Source organism: Ammospiza caudacuta, chromosome 3, assembly GCF_027887145.1.
Source record: "Ammospiza caudacuta isolate bAmmCau1 chromosome 3, bAmmCau1.pri, whole genome shotgun sequence".
Classification (NCBI taxonomy): domain Eukaryota; kingdom Metazoa; phylum Chordata; class Aves; order Passeriformes; family Passerellidae; genus Ammospiza; species Ammospiza caudacuta.
The window spans coordinates 25282792-25300628 of record NC_080595.1 but is presented as its reverse complement, the minus strand read 5'-3'; the positions used below and the strand labels follow the sequence as shown (position 1 = coordinate 25300628).

At 46.0% G+C, this 17837-nt stretch overlaps 1 protein-coding gene across 1 annotated transcript in view; it reads left to right on the top strand.

Annotated features, from left to right (window-relative positions):
* Positions 1-1052: 1052 nt before the first annotated feature.
* PROX1 (prospero homeobox 1) overlaps positions 1053-17837 on the top strand; it is a 49450-nt gene continuing 32665 nt past the window's right edge. Inside the window, exons 1-4 of the mRNA XM_058802508.1 lie at positions 1053-1143; positions 1355-1479; positions 8664-10452; positions 17005-17112. Coding sequence (XP_058658491.1) covers positions 8731-10452; positions 17005-17112 — 1830 coding nt within the window. The 5' untranslated portion in view covers positions 1053-1143; positions 1355-1479; positions 8664-8730. The remainder of the gene's footprint in view (positions 1144-1354; positions 1480-8663; positions 10453-17004; positions 17113-17837) is intronic.

The window sequence follows — 17837 nt, the reverse complement described above, 5'->3', positions numbered from 1 at the left end:
CAGGGGGCCGGCAGCAGCGAAGACTCGTGTCTCAGTACCACTGGTTGTTCCACGCGCCGCAACCTGATGCTCGATTTCGTGTTTATTTCCTGCCTCCCACGTGGAAAATGCCCGCGCGGCTGGCGCTGGCAGCCCCGCGAGGCGCGGCGGAGCCGGGGGCACCGAGCGGCGGCGAGAGACGCCGTGCCGTGGGCTGGGCGGCCGCGGGCCCGTCTCTCCCCGAGTCTGTGACCCGCGTGGGGCGGCAGCGCGTTTGCTCCAGCGCCCGATGCTGTACGCACGGAAGAGGCGCACCCCGTGGCCCCGACACCGCTCTGCGGAAGCCCTCTCGCGTGGAAAACTTTACCGCACGGGGCACTGCAGAGCAGCCCCCGCCCACGCGGGGGTGACTCTCCTAAAGTTTGTCACCCACCCCTCTCCACGCGGGGCGGCTGTTGTCCGCCCCTCGCCGGTGCGCGGCAGAGGTGAGCGGGCCGCCCCGTCGGGCCGCTTCTGCCGGCGCTCCCGCCCCGCGTCCGTCCGTCCGTCCGTCCGTCCGTCCCCGCCGCAGGTGCGCGGCCGCCGCCACCTTCCCGCGGGGACGGGGCGGGGCGACCCCAACCCCCCCGCGCTCCCCTCTCCTCTCTCCCCGCTCCTGCCAAGTTCTCCCCGTCCCCCCCGTCCGTCCCAAGGAGCCTCCCGATTGGGCGCCGGGCCGGGCCCACGTCACTCCGAGTGTGACGTCTAGTCTTCCTGTTTCCTTCAGCTGTGTCTTAAAGTAAATCTTGTGGCGGTGCGGAGCGCTGCTCGGCTCGGCCAGCCCAGCCCTGCCCAGCCCAGCCCTGCCCCGCGCCGCTCCCGCCGCCCCCGCTCCGCTCCGCGCCCGCCGCTCCGCTGCGCTCCGCTCGGCGCCCGCAGCCCGCGGCCGCTGCCCGCGCTCCCGCCCGCCCGCGCTGCTCGCTCGCCCTCCCCCGCGCGATTATCATATTCATCAGCGGCACCCGGGGCTGCCGGCTGCGCGCGCGTGTCCGCGTGTGCGTGTGTGCGTGTGCGGGGCGCGTGTGCGGGTGTGTGTGTGTGTGCATGTGCGTGTGCGTGTCGCCCTTTCTCTCGTTCCACCGGCAAAAAAAAAAGCGAGGCTCAGTTTCGTCGCCTTTGCACCGAGTAAGTACCCGCTGCCCCTCCGCTCCCCCTCCGTCCCTCCCCGCTTTCTCGGCCTTTTCAGGTCTTTCAGGGGTTTTTTAATTTTTTTTTTTTTAACCACTAAATTCGCACTTGCTTGGGCTGCTCTAAATGGTCCGGGGGGAGGGGGGCGGTGATGAAATCGCCAGCAAAATATTGATCACCGTTATCAAACCTGTGCTTCTTTTTCCAGGGGGCAAAATTGCAGTGACTTTATTAGCTGAGTAGTTTTAATTGCCCGGTAGATAAAGCGGTAAGGATTTGTGAGCGGTAAGGAGCCCGATGGAGCGCTCACCGTAGCCTGCCCAGGGCTGAAGAGTAAGTGACCTGCTCGTTGTTAGGTGATCCTCCCCCCCTTCCCCTTCGCTCTCTCGCTGCCACCTTTTGTGGACCGCTCTTTATTTTATTCCGTGGGTTGGAGGGCAGTTTTGCGGGGACGGAAAGCGCAGCGAGTATTTGGCTTCTTGTTGTTGTTCCGAGCTTCTTTCTCCCCCCGTCCCCGCCGAAGTTCCCCATCCCCGCTTTAAACTCCTGCTCCGCTCCTCCGAGCCTCCTCTTTGTCCTGTTTATTATAGCTGCCTTGCTTTTTGTCTCTTCCAATTTGCCTGTCATTTGCATGTCGCTACTTCTCCTTTTTAACCCAAGCCGGGAAGGACAGGGACTTTTTATTCTTACTCTTCTTACCCTTGCAATTACTTTTTCATTTCCAAGCGTGGGACGAGCCGCGAATGGTGGAAATGTATAGAAAATGGGATTTGAGTGGTAGGTAGCGAGCACATGAGAAGAGATCAAATGCAAGTCGCGGGATAAGAGCCTTGATCTGGGAAAAGATTAGGATTATTGGTACTTTCTATTTGTTTGGTTGTTGTTTGTTGATTTTTTTTTCCTCCGGGGGGGATTTAATTCTTTCTTAGCCGTTGATGGAGATCTTTCTTGGCTTTTTCGATTTTCTGTTTAGCGGCTGAGTGACCCGGCTCACTTTGCCATGTGTTTGCGCGGAGTTAAGGCGCAGGAGGGAGCGGTGCTGGGGGGCGTGGGGCCTGCGCGGAGGGGGCGCGCAGGGCAGCGCTGGGGCGGGGGGGCCGAGATCGCGGGGCCCGACAGGAGCGGGGCCCGACGGGCACCGGGCACTCCGCGGGGGCGGAGCGGGGCCCGCGGCTCTTTGCACACAGGGACAAAGTTGCGCGGCCGCCCGCGGTCCGTGCGCGGCGTCTGGCGGGGCCGGGGCAGGTGCGGGGCGCTGCGGGCAGGTGCGCGCCGGGGGCAGCGGGACCGGAGCGGGACCGGGGGGTCCCGGGGGCCGCCGCCTCCCTGCGCCGGGAGGGAGGGAGAGCCAGCCGGGGCGGCGGGGGCAGCAGCGGGAAGCGGCGCGGGAGCGGTGCCGGGGGGCGCGGCCGAGGCGGGATGGAGCTCCCCGAGGGGCCGGCGTCGCGTCCTTGTGCTGTGCCCCGGCCGCGGAAGAGCAGGTACGCGGGATATTAACTTAATGTCTTTGACAAAGTAGGGAATTTCAGTCAGGGCTGGCGAGGGACGCGGCTGCAGACTAGAGGTGCCCTTGAATGTCGGGCGAAAGTTGCCAGGACGAGCTTTGGAAAGCCGCTGGTTTCGCGCAGGTCCCGAGCCTGAGCAGACCCCGTGGTGTTTCTGGCTGGATGGCGAGTGTCACCCCAAACCCGTCATCCGGGTGTGGGGACGGGTGGGGAGCACGTGGAACGCATCCACGCATCTCTGGCCATGGCTTGGTGGCAGAAGGTGCTGTGTTGTTGAGTGCAGGACACAGAAACGTGTTTGTGTCACCGTGAGGTGTAAAAGCTCAGATTATTTGTCACTTCCATTGCCTGTAGAGGCTTGGCAATAGGCAGGATGAATTATAGGGAGGCAGTTTCCTTAGCCGTAGATTTGCATGTGGTACATATCCCTTATGTCTTCTTCTCACAGTTTTTCTCTGAGTTGCCATCAATCACTTTAAGTTTACGACCACTGCAGCTCATTTTGCATTTATTTTATCTGCTTTTCGTCCAGAGCTTACCTTTAGCAGCAATATCACATTCTGTGAAATGTTTATTAATACTCAAGGGTAGACAGAGTATCAACATTTCAGGAGTTGAACTGTGATAAAAAGTACAATGTATATACTTTACACTAACAGCTCCCTATTAAATTATTCTGTAAAGTATCCTGCGTTCGCTGAATGGCACTATCGGTATATACAGTTAACTTCCCTGCCTGCTGAGGCCTCTCAGTTTGTATAACTTATCTCTTTTATGATTGCTTGATAAATTGAGATGTTCATAAGAATGGACACATTTTCAAATTGAAAAGTTTAATTCGATTCGGGGCAGAATTGTAAATACTGCAATTTGTAGTCTCTAAATAGTGATTTATTCTGACTCAAAGTGCAGCCTAACTGCTAAATTAAGTAATTTAAGAATTGTGATGTAATGACATCGCGTAGTGTGGAAAAAATAGTATATTGGAAAACTTGGGCTGAATTCAGAGTAGGAATCTTGAGAACCTTTCAGTATTGTCTCTACACAGAGGCCATGTGAATTATTTTCTTCATGATCAGTGAAATAGCAGGGACCAAACTGGCTTGAGAGGAGAAAAATGTTTTCAGTTTTCTACTTTGAGCAGCTTGATTTCTTTTTCTTATTCAAAAGATCTGTTTCCTCAAGCAGTGCCGAGCAGGGCTGTGTGATGGAGGGCCCTGCATCTCCCCAGTTTAAAGGCCTGAACTAATGAGATGCCGAATCCCTCCTGTTACTGAGCTCTGTAGTTGATGGGAATTGCGGATGCTTGGCATTCATAGGAATTGCTGAATACCTTGCTCTATTGGGTCCTGGGTATCACCAGGTTCATAAAACGAGGGTTGCTTTTTCCTTTAAGGCTAAAGAGCAAGCAGCATAATTTTGAAGTAAATCAGGCACTGATTTTTGCTGCTCCTTCTTCTTGTGGAGAAATCCTAGTAAAGTAGGTTTTTACTGCCCAAATAGTTCCTCACCCTTACTGCCTTGTTTCAAATTCCTTGTTAGACATCTCAGCTAAGGGAGTTGGATAATCTTTTCTCGCAAGAAAACTTGTGTTAGAACTGCACAGAAAGGTAGTACTTTCTCCCAAGAAAGCTTGTGTCAGAGCTGTGCAAAAAGGTAGCACTTTCTCATTAGTGGCTGATGTGATTTTAGCACTGAACAGATATGGTGAACAGATGTCATCTGTTCTTCAAATTTTAGCTGTGGTTTTGTGCATGAAATGCTCTTGACTAGAATAATTTTCATCCTTTGCTTCCTGGCTGATTCTGGCAAAGCCATACTCTGTGTAGTGCGTTAGAGTGTAAGATCTAAATATTTCTATTAGCAGAAGGATGTTAAATTTCTTGCATGGTATTGGCATAATGGGCTGACATGAAGCAGGCAGACTCTGGATCAACAAAAGTAGTCGGCTTGTGAAAAGATGGGAGCGATTTCAGCTGTATAAACTGATATCTCCTTGAATTCATTCAAGCATATCCATCAAGTTTAGCACTCTTGTGCTGTGTATTTAATGGCTGTTCAGGTTAGGCTAGGGTTCTTCAAAGGGGCTGACGAGGGCGCGTTTGAATTTACATCTCCTTTGCATCCTGTAGGTGTTTGAATTAATCTAGGAGAAAATGATCAACATCTTTCTAGATCAAGATGAGTTAACACAATTGATTACAAAAATTGATTTATTAATAGTGAGTATGGTTAAATACCTGACAGCATACTCATTTTGATAAACCATAGCCAAAGGTTTGGTAACAGCAACTCTTTGAGACTTAGAAATTAATCTGTTACCATTTTAAATGTCAATGCATATCAAATGGATACGAAATAAACCCATGTCTGTTGCTACTGTGCTGTTAAGAGGTTATTCATAGCTACATTGTAATCATATCTCCTTAAACAAAAGATTTTAAAGTAAATTTGTAAATAAAATACTACTGCTATATTTATAGGTGGACATAGAAAGTGTTGAGGTCCTTGGTATGATTTTAATTCCATCGGCATGGAAAACGTTTGGTTTCTGAGGAAGCCACGTTGTGCGAGTTGAGGCTGGAGATGTGGCTGGTGAATTTAACATAAACTACACTTGTCATGCGATGAGTATCAAAAGCGATGCATAAACCAAATTTAACTTTCGCAAATTTAAAACTCTGCAATTCGGAAAGAAATGGTGCTTCTGGAGATTTCTACGTAGATCTTGACAACCAAAGCCTATCTTGCCAGCTCTGTTTTTCTGGAGAGCTGGGCAGAGACTTTAGATGTATAAAATATAGTTTTGAGACAATGTACAATGACACCTTTAGACTGGTGATTGTCTAAAGGACACACGCTTCCTAATTATTTCTCCCCCTCCCCAAGATTTCCTTATTTATTCAGTTCTAATCTAATCAGTCTTGAATTCTGCCTGTTGTGGCTGGGATTTTGCATCCCGCTCTACGTGCCATTCCACTCCCCTTGAGGTGCAAATTGGTTTTGGTCCTCAGAGAATGAAATATTAACTGGCCATTCAATACCCATTCTGTTTTGTCAGGCTAAAGTAGAACTATTTCTCATATTTAAGCCGAAAGGCACGTAAGCCTTAAAGCTGGCAGCCCGGCTGGCTCAGGATAACACCAGGGCAAATGGGAGATGTTGCTTAATACCCAGGTTAAGTGTACGATAACTCTGATGCTTTCAGCTTCCATCGAGTGAAGGAGGGGACGTGGCTCTGCAGCACCTCCTGCCACATGTCTGTGGTGGCAGGAATGGGCTGTGGAGCAGCGCTGGCGCAGGGGCTTGGGGAGGGAAATGGACACTGGGGAGGAAGGATGCATGGCAATGACCTTCCAACCTGGCGCAGGACAGCCTATTTCCTGAGCTGCTGACTCAAGGGTACAGCAAGCCCTCCCCATGTGTGTCCTTGGTTGGGATTGGGCAAGAGAGAGGGGAACCGTGGTCAGGCACCTCGAATTTTCTGGGAAAAGTGCAAAACTTGTAACCTGACATGAGGTTTCTGGTGTGAGTCTGGGAACGTATTGCTGGCTCTCAATCAAGCATAGCTTGACTGCAGAAAAGGAAGGAAAAGCGTGAAGGTTTCCAGTGTTGGTGGGTTTTGCTTGTGGTTTGTTTTCTTTCCTTATTGGCAAGTATTATCCTTATGGTAGATGCCTTCAGAGTATTTTAGGTGAAATAAGCAGGAGCTCTTTCAGTTGTCTTCCAATTAGTTTAGATCTCTTTCAAATGAACACCACTGGACTGAAAGGTCAAACTCAGCTCTGGCTTATTCTGTGCCAGTGCCTTGGCCAGTTCTTTACAAAAACAGCCCTTCTGATATTCCTCAGGTTTTTGGTTTTTTTTTTGTGATGGTTTAATTGTAAGGCCTGATTCTGCCCCCCGAAAAGTGCCACTTGCATCAGTTGGGAGAAAGCAGGAGACAGCCTTTTAGACCCTGCCAAGCAGGGCCTGACCCTACCCCTCACACATAACAGGATTTTGGTATCCCTGGACTCCAGGGGCATTGCTCGGAGGGTGGGATGCTCCTTGATGTGCAGGTGGCAGAATTGGGCCCCTGCAGCAGAAGTCCTTGTTATTTCATTATTTTCATCATGAGGTAACCAAACTTAGCTCGCTTAATGTACTTTTTGATAAGAAAAAATCTCTGAAGACAGTGACCTGATAATAGGTCAAGGTGTTTGGATTTTGCATCTGAATTAATGATACTTTTTGGTTTTAATATATTTTTTATCATTCTTTGCTCTCCTGTATGCAAGGAACCTGTAATGTAAACAAACATCATGTCCCTTGCATAGCTCTCTCTGACACCAGATCTCTGAAAATTCTTTTAGTACATCCAGAATACATGAGCACAGGCTGCAAAATAAACATAATGTTTCTAAGTATTAAAAGCTGGTTTATTTTTTTCATCCTGGTTGCAAACTAAGCATTGACTACTGTCTTGATTTTTGGATTTTACAGATTATTTCATGCTGAAATTATGCCTATTTGCATGGATAGTCATTCTTTAAAACTAGCCACAGATGCAGTCCTAGGGAGCATGTAGATGTTTTTACAGGTGAACCGAAAGAGATGGGAGCAATTCCAAAAAGTCTGCATGCTGCCTTTGGCAATATACCCTGTTATTGTGAAGACTGTGCTCTGTTAAGCAAATGTAAAGTTTAATATTAGATAAGCGTTGCATGAAAAATATTTTAATTTTCCTCACTGTTAAATTTTAAGAAACAGGAAACAGTGTCTAATGCTTTATGTGCAATGTGAGTTTAGCATCACTAGTTAATAAGTCACAAATTATGTCAAGAGCCTTTTACAAAATGCAAGGAAGTGTGTTATCTTTTTATGCTGTGTTCCTGGGAAACAATGAGAGTTCATATAAAGAGAAGGTATCTTCCTTTCTCACGCAGCTGATTGATGTTATTTCTTTCATCTTTCCATATTTTTTCTCATCTTTTCTGCATGTCACAGGAAATAAGATTCTGTGTATTCAAAATGCTCCACGTAAGAAGGGCTTCACTGGGCATTTGAGATATTGTTCTTGGAGATTTTTCTAAAGCACAGAGATGTGACACTGAACATGCCTCATTTCTGCTTTGCAAAAAATTTAACATCATGTATTTTAGGGTATGAAATACAGAATCTTCAGCCTTTGGTAGCAGGGCTTGCTTTGAGAATGTAAGTTGTGAAAAGGGAAGGAATGTATGGGGAATTCAAAACACTGTTGTGGCTCGTCAGTGGTACGTACGAGCCTGTGCTAACGAACTACATTTTGGCCTTTATTTGATCACATCTCTGTAAATAGTATGATACTGATCATAAAATATTTTAATGCATTTTTGCTTTGCTGAATAAATGTTTCCCTAATGATTTAAGAGAGGGGATTTTTTTCCCCAGTGTAAGCCTGAATGCGTCTACGATTTCTTTGCCTTTCACGTACACATATACCATCCTACCTACAATTATTTGAAAGTTGTTTTTGTAACCTTCAAAGGTTTATTTACCAGTTTTGCCTCTCTAAAAAGCAAAACTACAACTGCGTTTTTTACATTGCAATTGAATTTTTTTTAATCCAAATTTTATACGATTTCTTGTTTTAACAATAAATCTTAAATAAGGAATACTTTCATCTTCTTTTGTAACATGTATCTCAATGCCCTAAATTTAATCAATTGGTTGTCAGAGGCTGTGTTCTTCTAATCTACTCTTTCTTCTGAAGATAAACAGTATCATTTTAGGCATTTGTGCAAGAGAATCATATTACTGGTGCTTAAGCAGTTTTTGCTTTTTTAAATCTTAATCCATCTTAAACCAGTGGAGCAGAAATATTTAAAAATGTTTCATTTCAAGCAGAGTGCATAATAAATTGCAATAATTGTAATGTGCCATAAATCCCAGAGCCTATGCATTTTGCATTTTATTCAGGATTGAGGTCAGGAAATTTGGAGAAATTTAAAGAAAATGATTCATCAGTCCTTTTGTTCTGTTGGCCAGGGTCCCAGGATTCTTGAGCTGAGCCCAGCTGACAAGCTTTTGAAGATGGCACAATAACAGTCCAGTGATGCCTGACCATGACAGCACAGCCCTCTTAAGCAGGCAAACCAAGAGAAGAAGAGTTGACATTGGAGTGAAAAGGACGGTAGGGACAGCATCTGCATTTTTTGCAAAGGCAAGAGCAACGTTTTTTAGTGCCATGAATCCCCAAGGTTCAGAGCAGGATGTCGAGTATTCAGTAGTGCAGCATGCAGATGGGGAAAAGTCAAATGTACTCCGCAAGCTGCTGAAGAGGGCGAACTCATATGAAGATGCCATGATGCCTTTTCCAGGAGCAACCATAATTTCCCAGCTGTTGAAAAATAACATGAACAAAAATGGTGGCACGGAGCCCAGTTTCCAAGCCAGCGGTCTCTCTAGTACAGGCTCAGAAGTACATCAGGAGGATGTATGCAGCAACTCTTCAAGAGACAGCCCCCAAGAGTGTCTTTCCCCTTTTGGCAGGCCAACTATGAGCCAGTTTGATGTGGATCGGTTATGCGACGAGCACCTGAGAGCTAAACGCGCCCGGGTTGAGAATATAATTCGAGGTATGAGCCATTCCCCCAGCGTGGCATTAAGGGGCAATGAAAATGAAAGAGAAATAGCTCCGCAGTCCGTCAGTCCCCGAGAAAGTTACAGAGAAAACAAACGCAAGCAAAAGCTGCCGCAGCAGCAGCAGCAGAGTTTCCAGCAGCTGGTTTCGGCGAGGAAGGAGCAGAAGCGAGAGGAGCGCAGACAGCTGAAGCAGCAGCTGGAGGACATGCAGAAGCAGCTGCGCCAGCTGCAGGAGAAGTTCTACCAGATCTACGACAGCACCGACTCTGAAAATGATGAAGATGGCAACCTGTCTGAAGACAGCATGCGCTCAGAAACCATGGACGCGAGAGCCGGCGACTCTGTCGGCAGGTCAGACAACGAGATGTGCGAGCTGGACCCGGGGCAGTTCATCGACCGGGCACGGGCCCTCATCCGGGAGCAGGAGGTCGCGGAGAACAAGCCAAAAAGAGAAGGTCCTAAGGAGAAGGAGCAAGGGCCAAACGCCTTCCACCCCGAAGGCAAACACTTGGCTGAGACCCTCAAGCAGGAGCTGAACACTGCCATGTCACAAGTTGTGGACACAGTGGTCAAAGTTTTCTCATCCAAGCCCTCCCGCCAGCTTCCTCAGGTCTTCCCGCCCCTCCAGATCCCGCAGGCAAGGTTCGCCGTCAACGGGGAGAACCACAACTTCCACACAGCCAACCAGCGCCTGCAGTGCTTCGGGGACGTCATCATTCCCAACCCCCTGGACACCTTCGGCAGTGTCCCCATGCCCGGCGCCACCGACCAAACCGAGGCGCTGCCCCTCGTTGTCCGCAAAAACTCCTCTGACCAATCGGCCTCGGCCCCGCCAGCCGGTGGCCACCACGCCTCCCTGCACCAGTCCCCACTCTCGGCCACCGCCGGCTTCTCCACCTCCTCCTTCCGCCACCCCTTCCCGCTGCCCCTCATGGCCTACCCCTTCCAGAGCCCCCTGGGCGCCCCATCGGCCTCCTTCCCGGGGAAAGAGCGCGCCTCCCCTGAATCCCTCGACCTGACCCGGGAGACCACCAGCCTGAGGACCAAGATGTCATCGCACCACATGAACCACCACCCCTGCTCGCCGGCTCACCCCCCCAGCGCCGCTGAGGGCCTCTCCTTGTCCCTCATTAAGTCCGAGTGTGGCGACCTGCAAGACATGTCCGAAATCTCGCCCTACTCGGGAAGTGCAATATCCTTTTCAAAAGATGAGTGATAATCGGCAGTGGCCGGTGGGAGAGGACGAAGGGCTGTGCTGGTGCCAGGGGGCTTCCCACAGGTGCTGCAGGAGTGGGTGCTCACAGGGTGCTGGGGGGCGGCTTGGCGAGGCCAAATAGAACACGTGGTGTTGACTGACAGCCACTGGCCACTGGCCCTCCCCCAGCCTTTAGTCTGCCTCTGGGGTCAGGAAGGCAGCCAAACCCATGGCCTGAGTGCCAGTGGGTTTCCCTGGGCTGGCAGATCTTTCCTCAGGCAGGGAGGTGATCGAGGGGCCAGCACCCTCAGCCAAAAACCATTCCAGCTACGGCCACGCCACCTCTTCTCCCTCCCTTGCCAGACCAATGCACAGTCCCTGTTAATGGTGTCGTGGCTGGGGCTCACAGAGAGCCACGCTCTGGTCGTCTGTGAGAGTTCAGCTCTCAAGTGCATAAGGGAAACGAAGCACAAAGGACACAGGTACTGATATATTCAGGCTGCATCAAGTTCTTTCCCCCACCCAGAGGTCTGTTCCTCAGCCCTTGTGCAGCTGCCTGCTATGCATGATTAACCTCTGTTCAGCCATACACAGAAATCTTTTGTCCTAACATACACAAAGCAAATTATTTTGGAAAGCCAGAGAGAACAATTAAATATAAAACTTCAGCTGTATTAAATTTACAGGACACTTCCCCTGCTTAAGAAAAAAAAAGATGATAATAAAATCTCTCATTTTAGCTCAATAACAGGCTTTAGTTAGGGTGACAAATCCATCTCTGCCTTTATTTAGGCATATCCAGACATAGTAATCATCTTTTTTTTTTTTCCTCTCTGGAAACTAGAACTAGGGTTTTTTGGGGTTTTTTTCTCTTTTAGCAGTAATGCTTCCCAGTCCTTCCATCTTTTCCCATAACATGCTTTTTGATCAAAAAGTTTTGCTTCCAGGTACAGTTGTATTGAAAGCAAATAAAATAACATGTCTATCCCATGCTAAAATTGAGGATTTTGCATGAAGAGTAGATGAATAATTTTTACCATCTCCAAGATCCCAGCAGAAGGCAACAGTGCCAGCACCCAGCCTTAGATGCATCTAATTTCATTCCCAAGATGATGAAAGTGATAAAAGTAATAGCAACAGAACAGCTCTGCCCCTCTCTGGGTAACAGTAGCAATGGTGAGGAACTTTTCCCCTTTGGAGGGGCATCCTGTGGAGGTAGATGCCCGAGGCTGTGCTTTTTCACTGGGTATCTACCAGGTGATTGATAACTCTGGTGGTTTTGGAATAATTCAACCACATCTTCTATAGACTTGTTAAATCCTCGGGAGGGTGCTCTCAGGGCTCTAGACCTGCTGATTACCTGGATTTCCTACTCCTCCCATGGCAGTGGGCACCAGTGGGGCAGGGCAGGCACTGCAGATCCAAAGCCCATTACCACCACCCTTTGATCCAGCTTGGGTCTAGTCTGCGTCAGGATTGGTGCTCTCTAACCTGTGTGAACAGTCCCATTTCTATGGGGAAAACATTTTGGGTTGGAGAGCACCTTCTTTAGGTGTTGGTGGTTTTGGGAACCAGCTGGTAGTGGATGTGGTGTTTGAAGTACTCTTGCCCAGAAAATGATCTCGTGGAGTGTTGGTAGCAGGGAAATCTTCTCCTCACTGTCTACATTGTAAGGCAGAAGAGAGGCAATCTAGGAACAGCATCACTCTCAGAGATGGCCCCAATTACGTGGGGAGCTCCAAACCAAAGATCTCTCCTGCATATTGAATGCAAGTGCAGTGCTTGGAAAGCAGACCTGAGGTCAACAGGAGAGGCAGCTGAGGGCAAGACTCAGGCCAGGGCAATTAATTTCTACCAAACAGTACAGTGGCATACTAACTGTTTTTTTTGTATTAAAGTAGTTCTCCCATCCTGGGAGAGCAGTGAGGAGAGGAGAAACACGCCAAGAGTGGGAACTAGGAGTAGTTCTAGGGCTGCACTTGATCCTTGCCACCCATGGAGCATCTCTTCCCCACCCCTCCCATTTCTCCCCCTTTCTGCTGCTCATTCTCACTGATGCTCGCTAATGGAGATTGTTGCTTCTGCTGAAACAGGGGTGCAAGAATCCCCTGCTGCTCCCAGGGACAGCCAGGAGAAATGCTGGTGCTACAGTGATCCCTTTTCTTTTTCACTGCCCTGCTTTTTTCTGTGCCATAGGGACTTGCCCACCTAGGCACTAGTGCAGACTGCAGTTTGTTCTGGGTTTCAATACAGACCAGATTTATTAAGTAACCCTTCTACACGTGTACCCTGGTATACAGCTCAACTGTAGGAATGGATGTTTTTTTTCTAGCAGCAGTTCATTTGTCCAGGTAGCTTGCAATTTTCCAGGGAAAGGTGTGGTGTGGAGGTTGTTTTGTTTTTGGTCAATTCTGTTGTGGCACTTTTATTTTACATGGTTGAATGTGCATCTATAGGGACTATATTTCTTGAAAGAAGCAGATCTTTCTTCCCTGCAGAAAGTAACATCTGTTTTCCTGGACAATGAAGCCAGGATGAGAACATAAGACCAGCAGATACAGCCAAGTTCAGGTTTTAGTAGTAAGTTAAACACTAAACTAGCCTGGGTTTTGTTTTCTTAGATTTTTTTTTTTCCTAACCAATGGCTGTAAAATGTATCTGATCATTCTTTGCTGAATTGCAGAAGGAAATGGTTAATGTTTGTGTATGTTGCTAAACAAGATAAGATGCACCTGCAGTCTGAATTCCCATCTTGGTCATGAATGCAGTCTGTATCTTTGCAAACTAATCTGTTTAATCAAATATTAAGTTTTATTCAAATTCAAAAAGAAACAGACAGTGAATTGTTTTTCTGCATGATCTTTCTTTGTCATGCATCCTCTTTGCATCTCAAGAAAAATAGCCTTGTTCAGTCACAAAACATTTGCATAGATCAAAATTGAAGCACAACAGCAGTTTGTGTGCTGATAAAACATCTGTAAAGGTGAAGAAGTTTAGTGTGTTCTCCCTGACAGGAGGGTTTAGAAAAATTATTGCAACTTTTTACAATTTTACTTATTTTTAAACAGAATTCCAATCCAACTGGAGCAAGTTTCAAAGTCCCAATATGTGAAAGCTATAATTAGTGAATTACAACATTTTGAAATGAGGAGTTATTACATCTGACTAGAATTAAACTAATTAAATTTAAAAAAAAAAAAAAGGAGAGATTGTATAGCAAGCTGGATAACTCCGTGCTGATGATAAAACCTGGGCGATGAACGAATGCTTTGCAGCCAGCCAGCCCTTCTTTGGAGGGATTTGAAGATGCTCTGAGATACAGTTATTTGGAGCTTTGCTGATTAAAAGTACCTGAGGTGTAACTTAAGAAGCAGCTTGGCTTTACTGCTGCAGATTTTTTTTACCTGATACAGCCTATTCTTGCCACTTTTCCTTCAGCTCAGTGCATGCGTGGGCTAGAAAAGCCTGTTAGAGCATTTGTGGGGGCTCAGGCTGAGAGTAACAGGAGTGAAAGATCATCTGTGCTGAAAAATATTTTTGCAAAAGAGGAGCATTACCTGGGAGGAGGATTGAAGTGCAAATGAATCAAATGCTGTTCAGTGCCACCCCTGTGCTTCTCCTGTTAAAACACATGAGAGCATGTATATGTTTTGTCCCCATATGTTTTTTTCCCAGTCTTTCACTTCCTATTTCTAGGGCTTTGCCATTTTTCTGCTGTTGCTGTGTTAGGTGAGGCAGCGTTGTGCTGTGTAAACCCACAATGCTGAGACTCTCAGGTTGTTTGAACACTGCTTTAGGTTCAGCTGCAGTACACTGTTCCTCTGATCTTTTATGTTCCTGAGCAGATGTCTTTCATTAATTTATGGATTTATCATCTTTTCTTTCTCTCCTTTTTTTTTCTTTCTTTTTTTTTTTCTTTTTTTTTTTTTTTTTTACACCTGGCAGCTGGCTCAAGTTTCAGCAGTTATTGTCTATTTTGCATTACCCATAGAATTGAATGTCATCTGTCTTCACAAAGCTATAGCTAAGAGAATTGAGGCAAGCCACACGAGCTGCTGGGACAGAGCTTGTTTGCGTTCCATTCGGCACCCCTCCTCCCTTTACCTCCTTAATATTTATTTGTGCTCGTTTTCTTTCCTGGCCTTGAATGGGGCTTAGCTCGTGTTCGGTACAGCTGTATGTTTACTGAATCTATTTCATCATGAGTCATTGTGCGTGTGTAAGTATCCTGGAAACAGCTAGTGCTTTCTTGGAAGAACAGTTGCTTTTCAGCCCAAGCACTTAAAAAGGAAATTAAGCAATTGGTCAGTTCAGTTTTTTTTTTTTTCTTAAATAGCAATGGGGTATCTAATTCTTAGCTCTTAAGTCCGTCATTAACTATTTTTTGCTAGTTTATTACAGATCGTATTTTTTATCACAGTAAAGCGTTAACCTTAGGATCAAGATATACAGATTTGTTGCATATTTGATATTACTTTGAGGCTGCCAAGTGCTTAAGAACAAGTATAATTTTAATAAAAAATGGATTGCTGGGAATTTGAGTCTCGGAGCATCTTTTAATACATGCTTCATTCAATATCAATATCCTCTGGCATTAGAGCAGAAAATATTTAAAAATCCTAAATGCAGAAGGAATCCAAATGCTTAGACAACTGTCTAATATGCTTAAATCCAGCAAATGTGAGAGGGGTTTTTTGAAGTTTAAGTCCATCCTTGAGCTTGCATTGAAAGAAAATATACACCAAACCCGATGTTAACATGTTGTCGGCGTCAGAGGAATTGCAAATTAAGGAGACTCAGGATTACTTTCTTTTCTCTCCTACTGGAGTTCCCCTTTGGACCCCCACTTCCCTGAAAGGATCACATAACAAAATGGATTTCTGGCATAGAAGTTTTGATTTGTCTAAAACTCTTATCACTGAGCAATAGGTGACAGCTTGCTACTATTATTTCACTTACGTATTTTGACAGATGGCACTGCAGAGTGTAATGCTCTTTTAGACTTCTCTATCAGTCTAATGGAGGTAACTGGAGGTTCTTTCAACTCTTCTCTTGGCACAAGAAGTATGTCAGTCATAAATTATCTTCTTTGTAATCATTAAGCATCTAAAACAAAATGCAAGTTCAGCTGAGCCATTTTCCATGTACTTCCAGATAATAAGAGGTTTTTAAACTAATATTGTCAATGCCTTTTTTTTTTAAATGCTACATTTTTCTAATCTAAAAATGAACTTTGTAACTGAAATAAAGGGAGAGGGTTTCAGCAGATTTCAGGAATTAGGGAAAAAGGAATTTTGCTGAAAAAGCCTAGCTAATCATCAGTAGGCTGCTGATAAAAATTAGTTTGTGTTTCCCATGTCGAGGCCTGGAGTGGGATGTTCTGTGCTGACGTGCACCCGCTGTAAGGCAGAGGAGGCACCTTGGCTGCAGTGCATCTGTCAACTTGGTTGACCTTCCCCCGCCATAAGGTGTGAACCGAGCGAAATTTTCAACAACTGTGTTTAGGAGAAACAGTCCTTAGAGAAGCTTCTGGGAAGAACCCTTAATTGACCTTGTGGGGGCCGCATTGATTTTCTCCACGTGCATCTTCATTTCTGATAAATTATAAAGCCATTAATTTGCTGAGGAAATGGCAGGGCCAGCCTGCGGCACAGATGTGACCAGAGCCGTCCTAGCACGCAGTTCACAAAAGGGAGCCAAGAAGCTGGGAGAAAAATCAGCAAGCCGAGATTGTTATGGTTAGCTTCACATTCCCTTGGGAACTCTTTTAGTTGCTTCTGTTTACAGATCTAAAAGGTAATGATGTTTCCAGGATAAACAGGCTGCCTTATAGGGTAAGTGGCCATTTATTGATCTGCTAGCCCTCATGTATTGATTGGTTAGCCCCAAATACAGCTCCGTTCTCCAAGGAGTTAACTGTGTAAATCAGGAGGCGACAAGTTTGTGGCAGAGGGATTCAGCGGCCAAGGGGCTCTGCCTGCTACAGATTTCACTTTGATTTGCAGGTGAGCCACTGGAGCAAAGCAGCAGCAGGACTAGGGAGATCTACCCCAGATATTAAAATTTATCGACACGAATGGAACAGGTGAAATGTGCTGTTTGTGTAAAACTGCTCAAAATCATAAAGTGCCCCTGATTGTCTTACATGCTTTGGTTTTATTGTGTGCAAGCAGCACAACACCGAGAGGAAAAGAAGCTTTAGCTGGCATTGCAAAGGAGAAGGAGAAAAAAGCTCCCGATAAGTTTTCTGCAGCACATGCTTCCTGCATTTGTTTCCGTAGCAACAAGTGAATGTACATATGGTACACAATCCCTAAACTTGCAGGGTCCCTGAGACCCAGCACCTAAACTGATAGGAAGCACAGGGTTAAAGTTACGTGGCCTCTCGTCCCATGTTTGCCTGTTTTACAGAAAATTACAGCACAGTGGTTCAGATGTTAATACTTTCTCCTGTGGTCTAGGGAACCATAGAGTATTTAATGGGGCACTCTGTACGTTCAGAACTAGCTTTCTCAAGAAAAGAATTTTCCTTTACTAATTCAATCCTACATGCAGGAAGGCTTGTCACCGAATCACTTGAAAAAGGCCAAGCTCATGTTCTTTTACACCCGGTACCCAAGTTCCAATATGCTGAAAACCTACTTCTCAGATGTAAAGGTAAGAAAATCTCTTCTCCCCCCACCCTTTCTCCTTACTGCATGCTGTATTTTCTCACAAAATGGTATTGTTTTATCCTGTTAGAAATTAATAATATTTCTAGGTACATAAAGTTTACATCCTGACCTTATTCACTTGTTCTTCCTGTTGAGGTGTACACTGCGTGTGCCTGGATAAGGAAAGGGAATGTTTCTAAATCTAAAAAAAAATTGAAATTTTAAAGCAAAGTAAGGATAATTATTACAGTAAATTAAAGGGTCTCCATTATATATCCTATTAAAAAAGGAGATTTTTTTGGTGGTATAAATGTACTTCCAAGAACATTTTGGAGCAGTTCTCAAGTACTCCCTCATTGTTTCATTTCGGTTGGTTTCCTCATATTTGTGCTTACATAAGCAGAGTGTAGAATCCCTTTCTTTCTGTCAGAAAGAAACAGTACATTGAAATTCTCCATGCAGAAGCTGCTTAAAAACAAAAGTGATGATTGTCTCTTATTTACAACTTAATTTGTTGTTGATGCAGAGTACACTGAGCATAAGGAGGATGAATAAAGTGACAGATTCAGGCCACATTATTCAAATGAGGATATGAAAGCTGTCGACATACAGCTGCATCCTCCCTCATTCTACAGAATATTAGGACCTCCTGATTTTTTTTTCTAAAAGTAATTGTTCCTTCACATCAACTTGATTTTGTGTTAATCATCTAAGTTTTTTTTTTAAAAC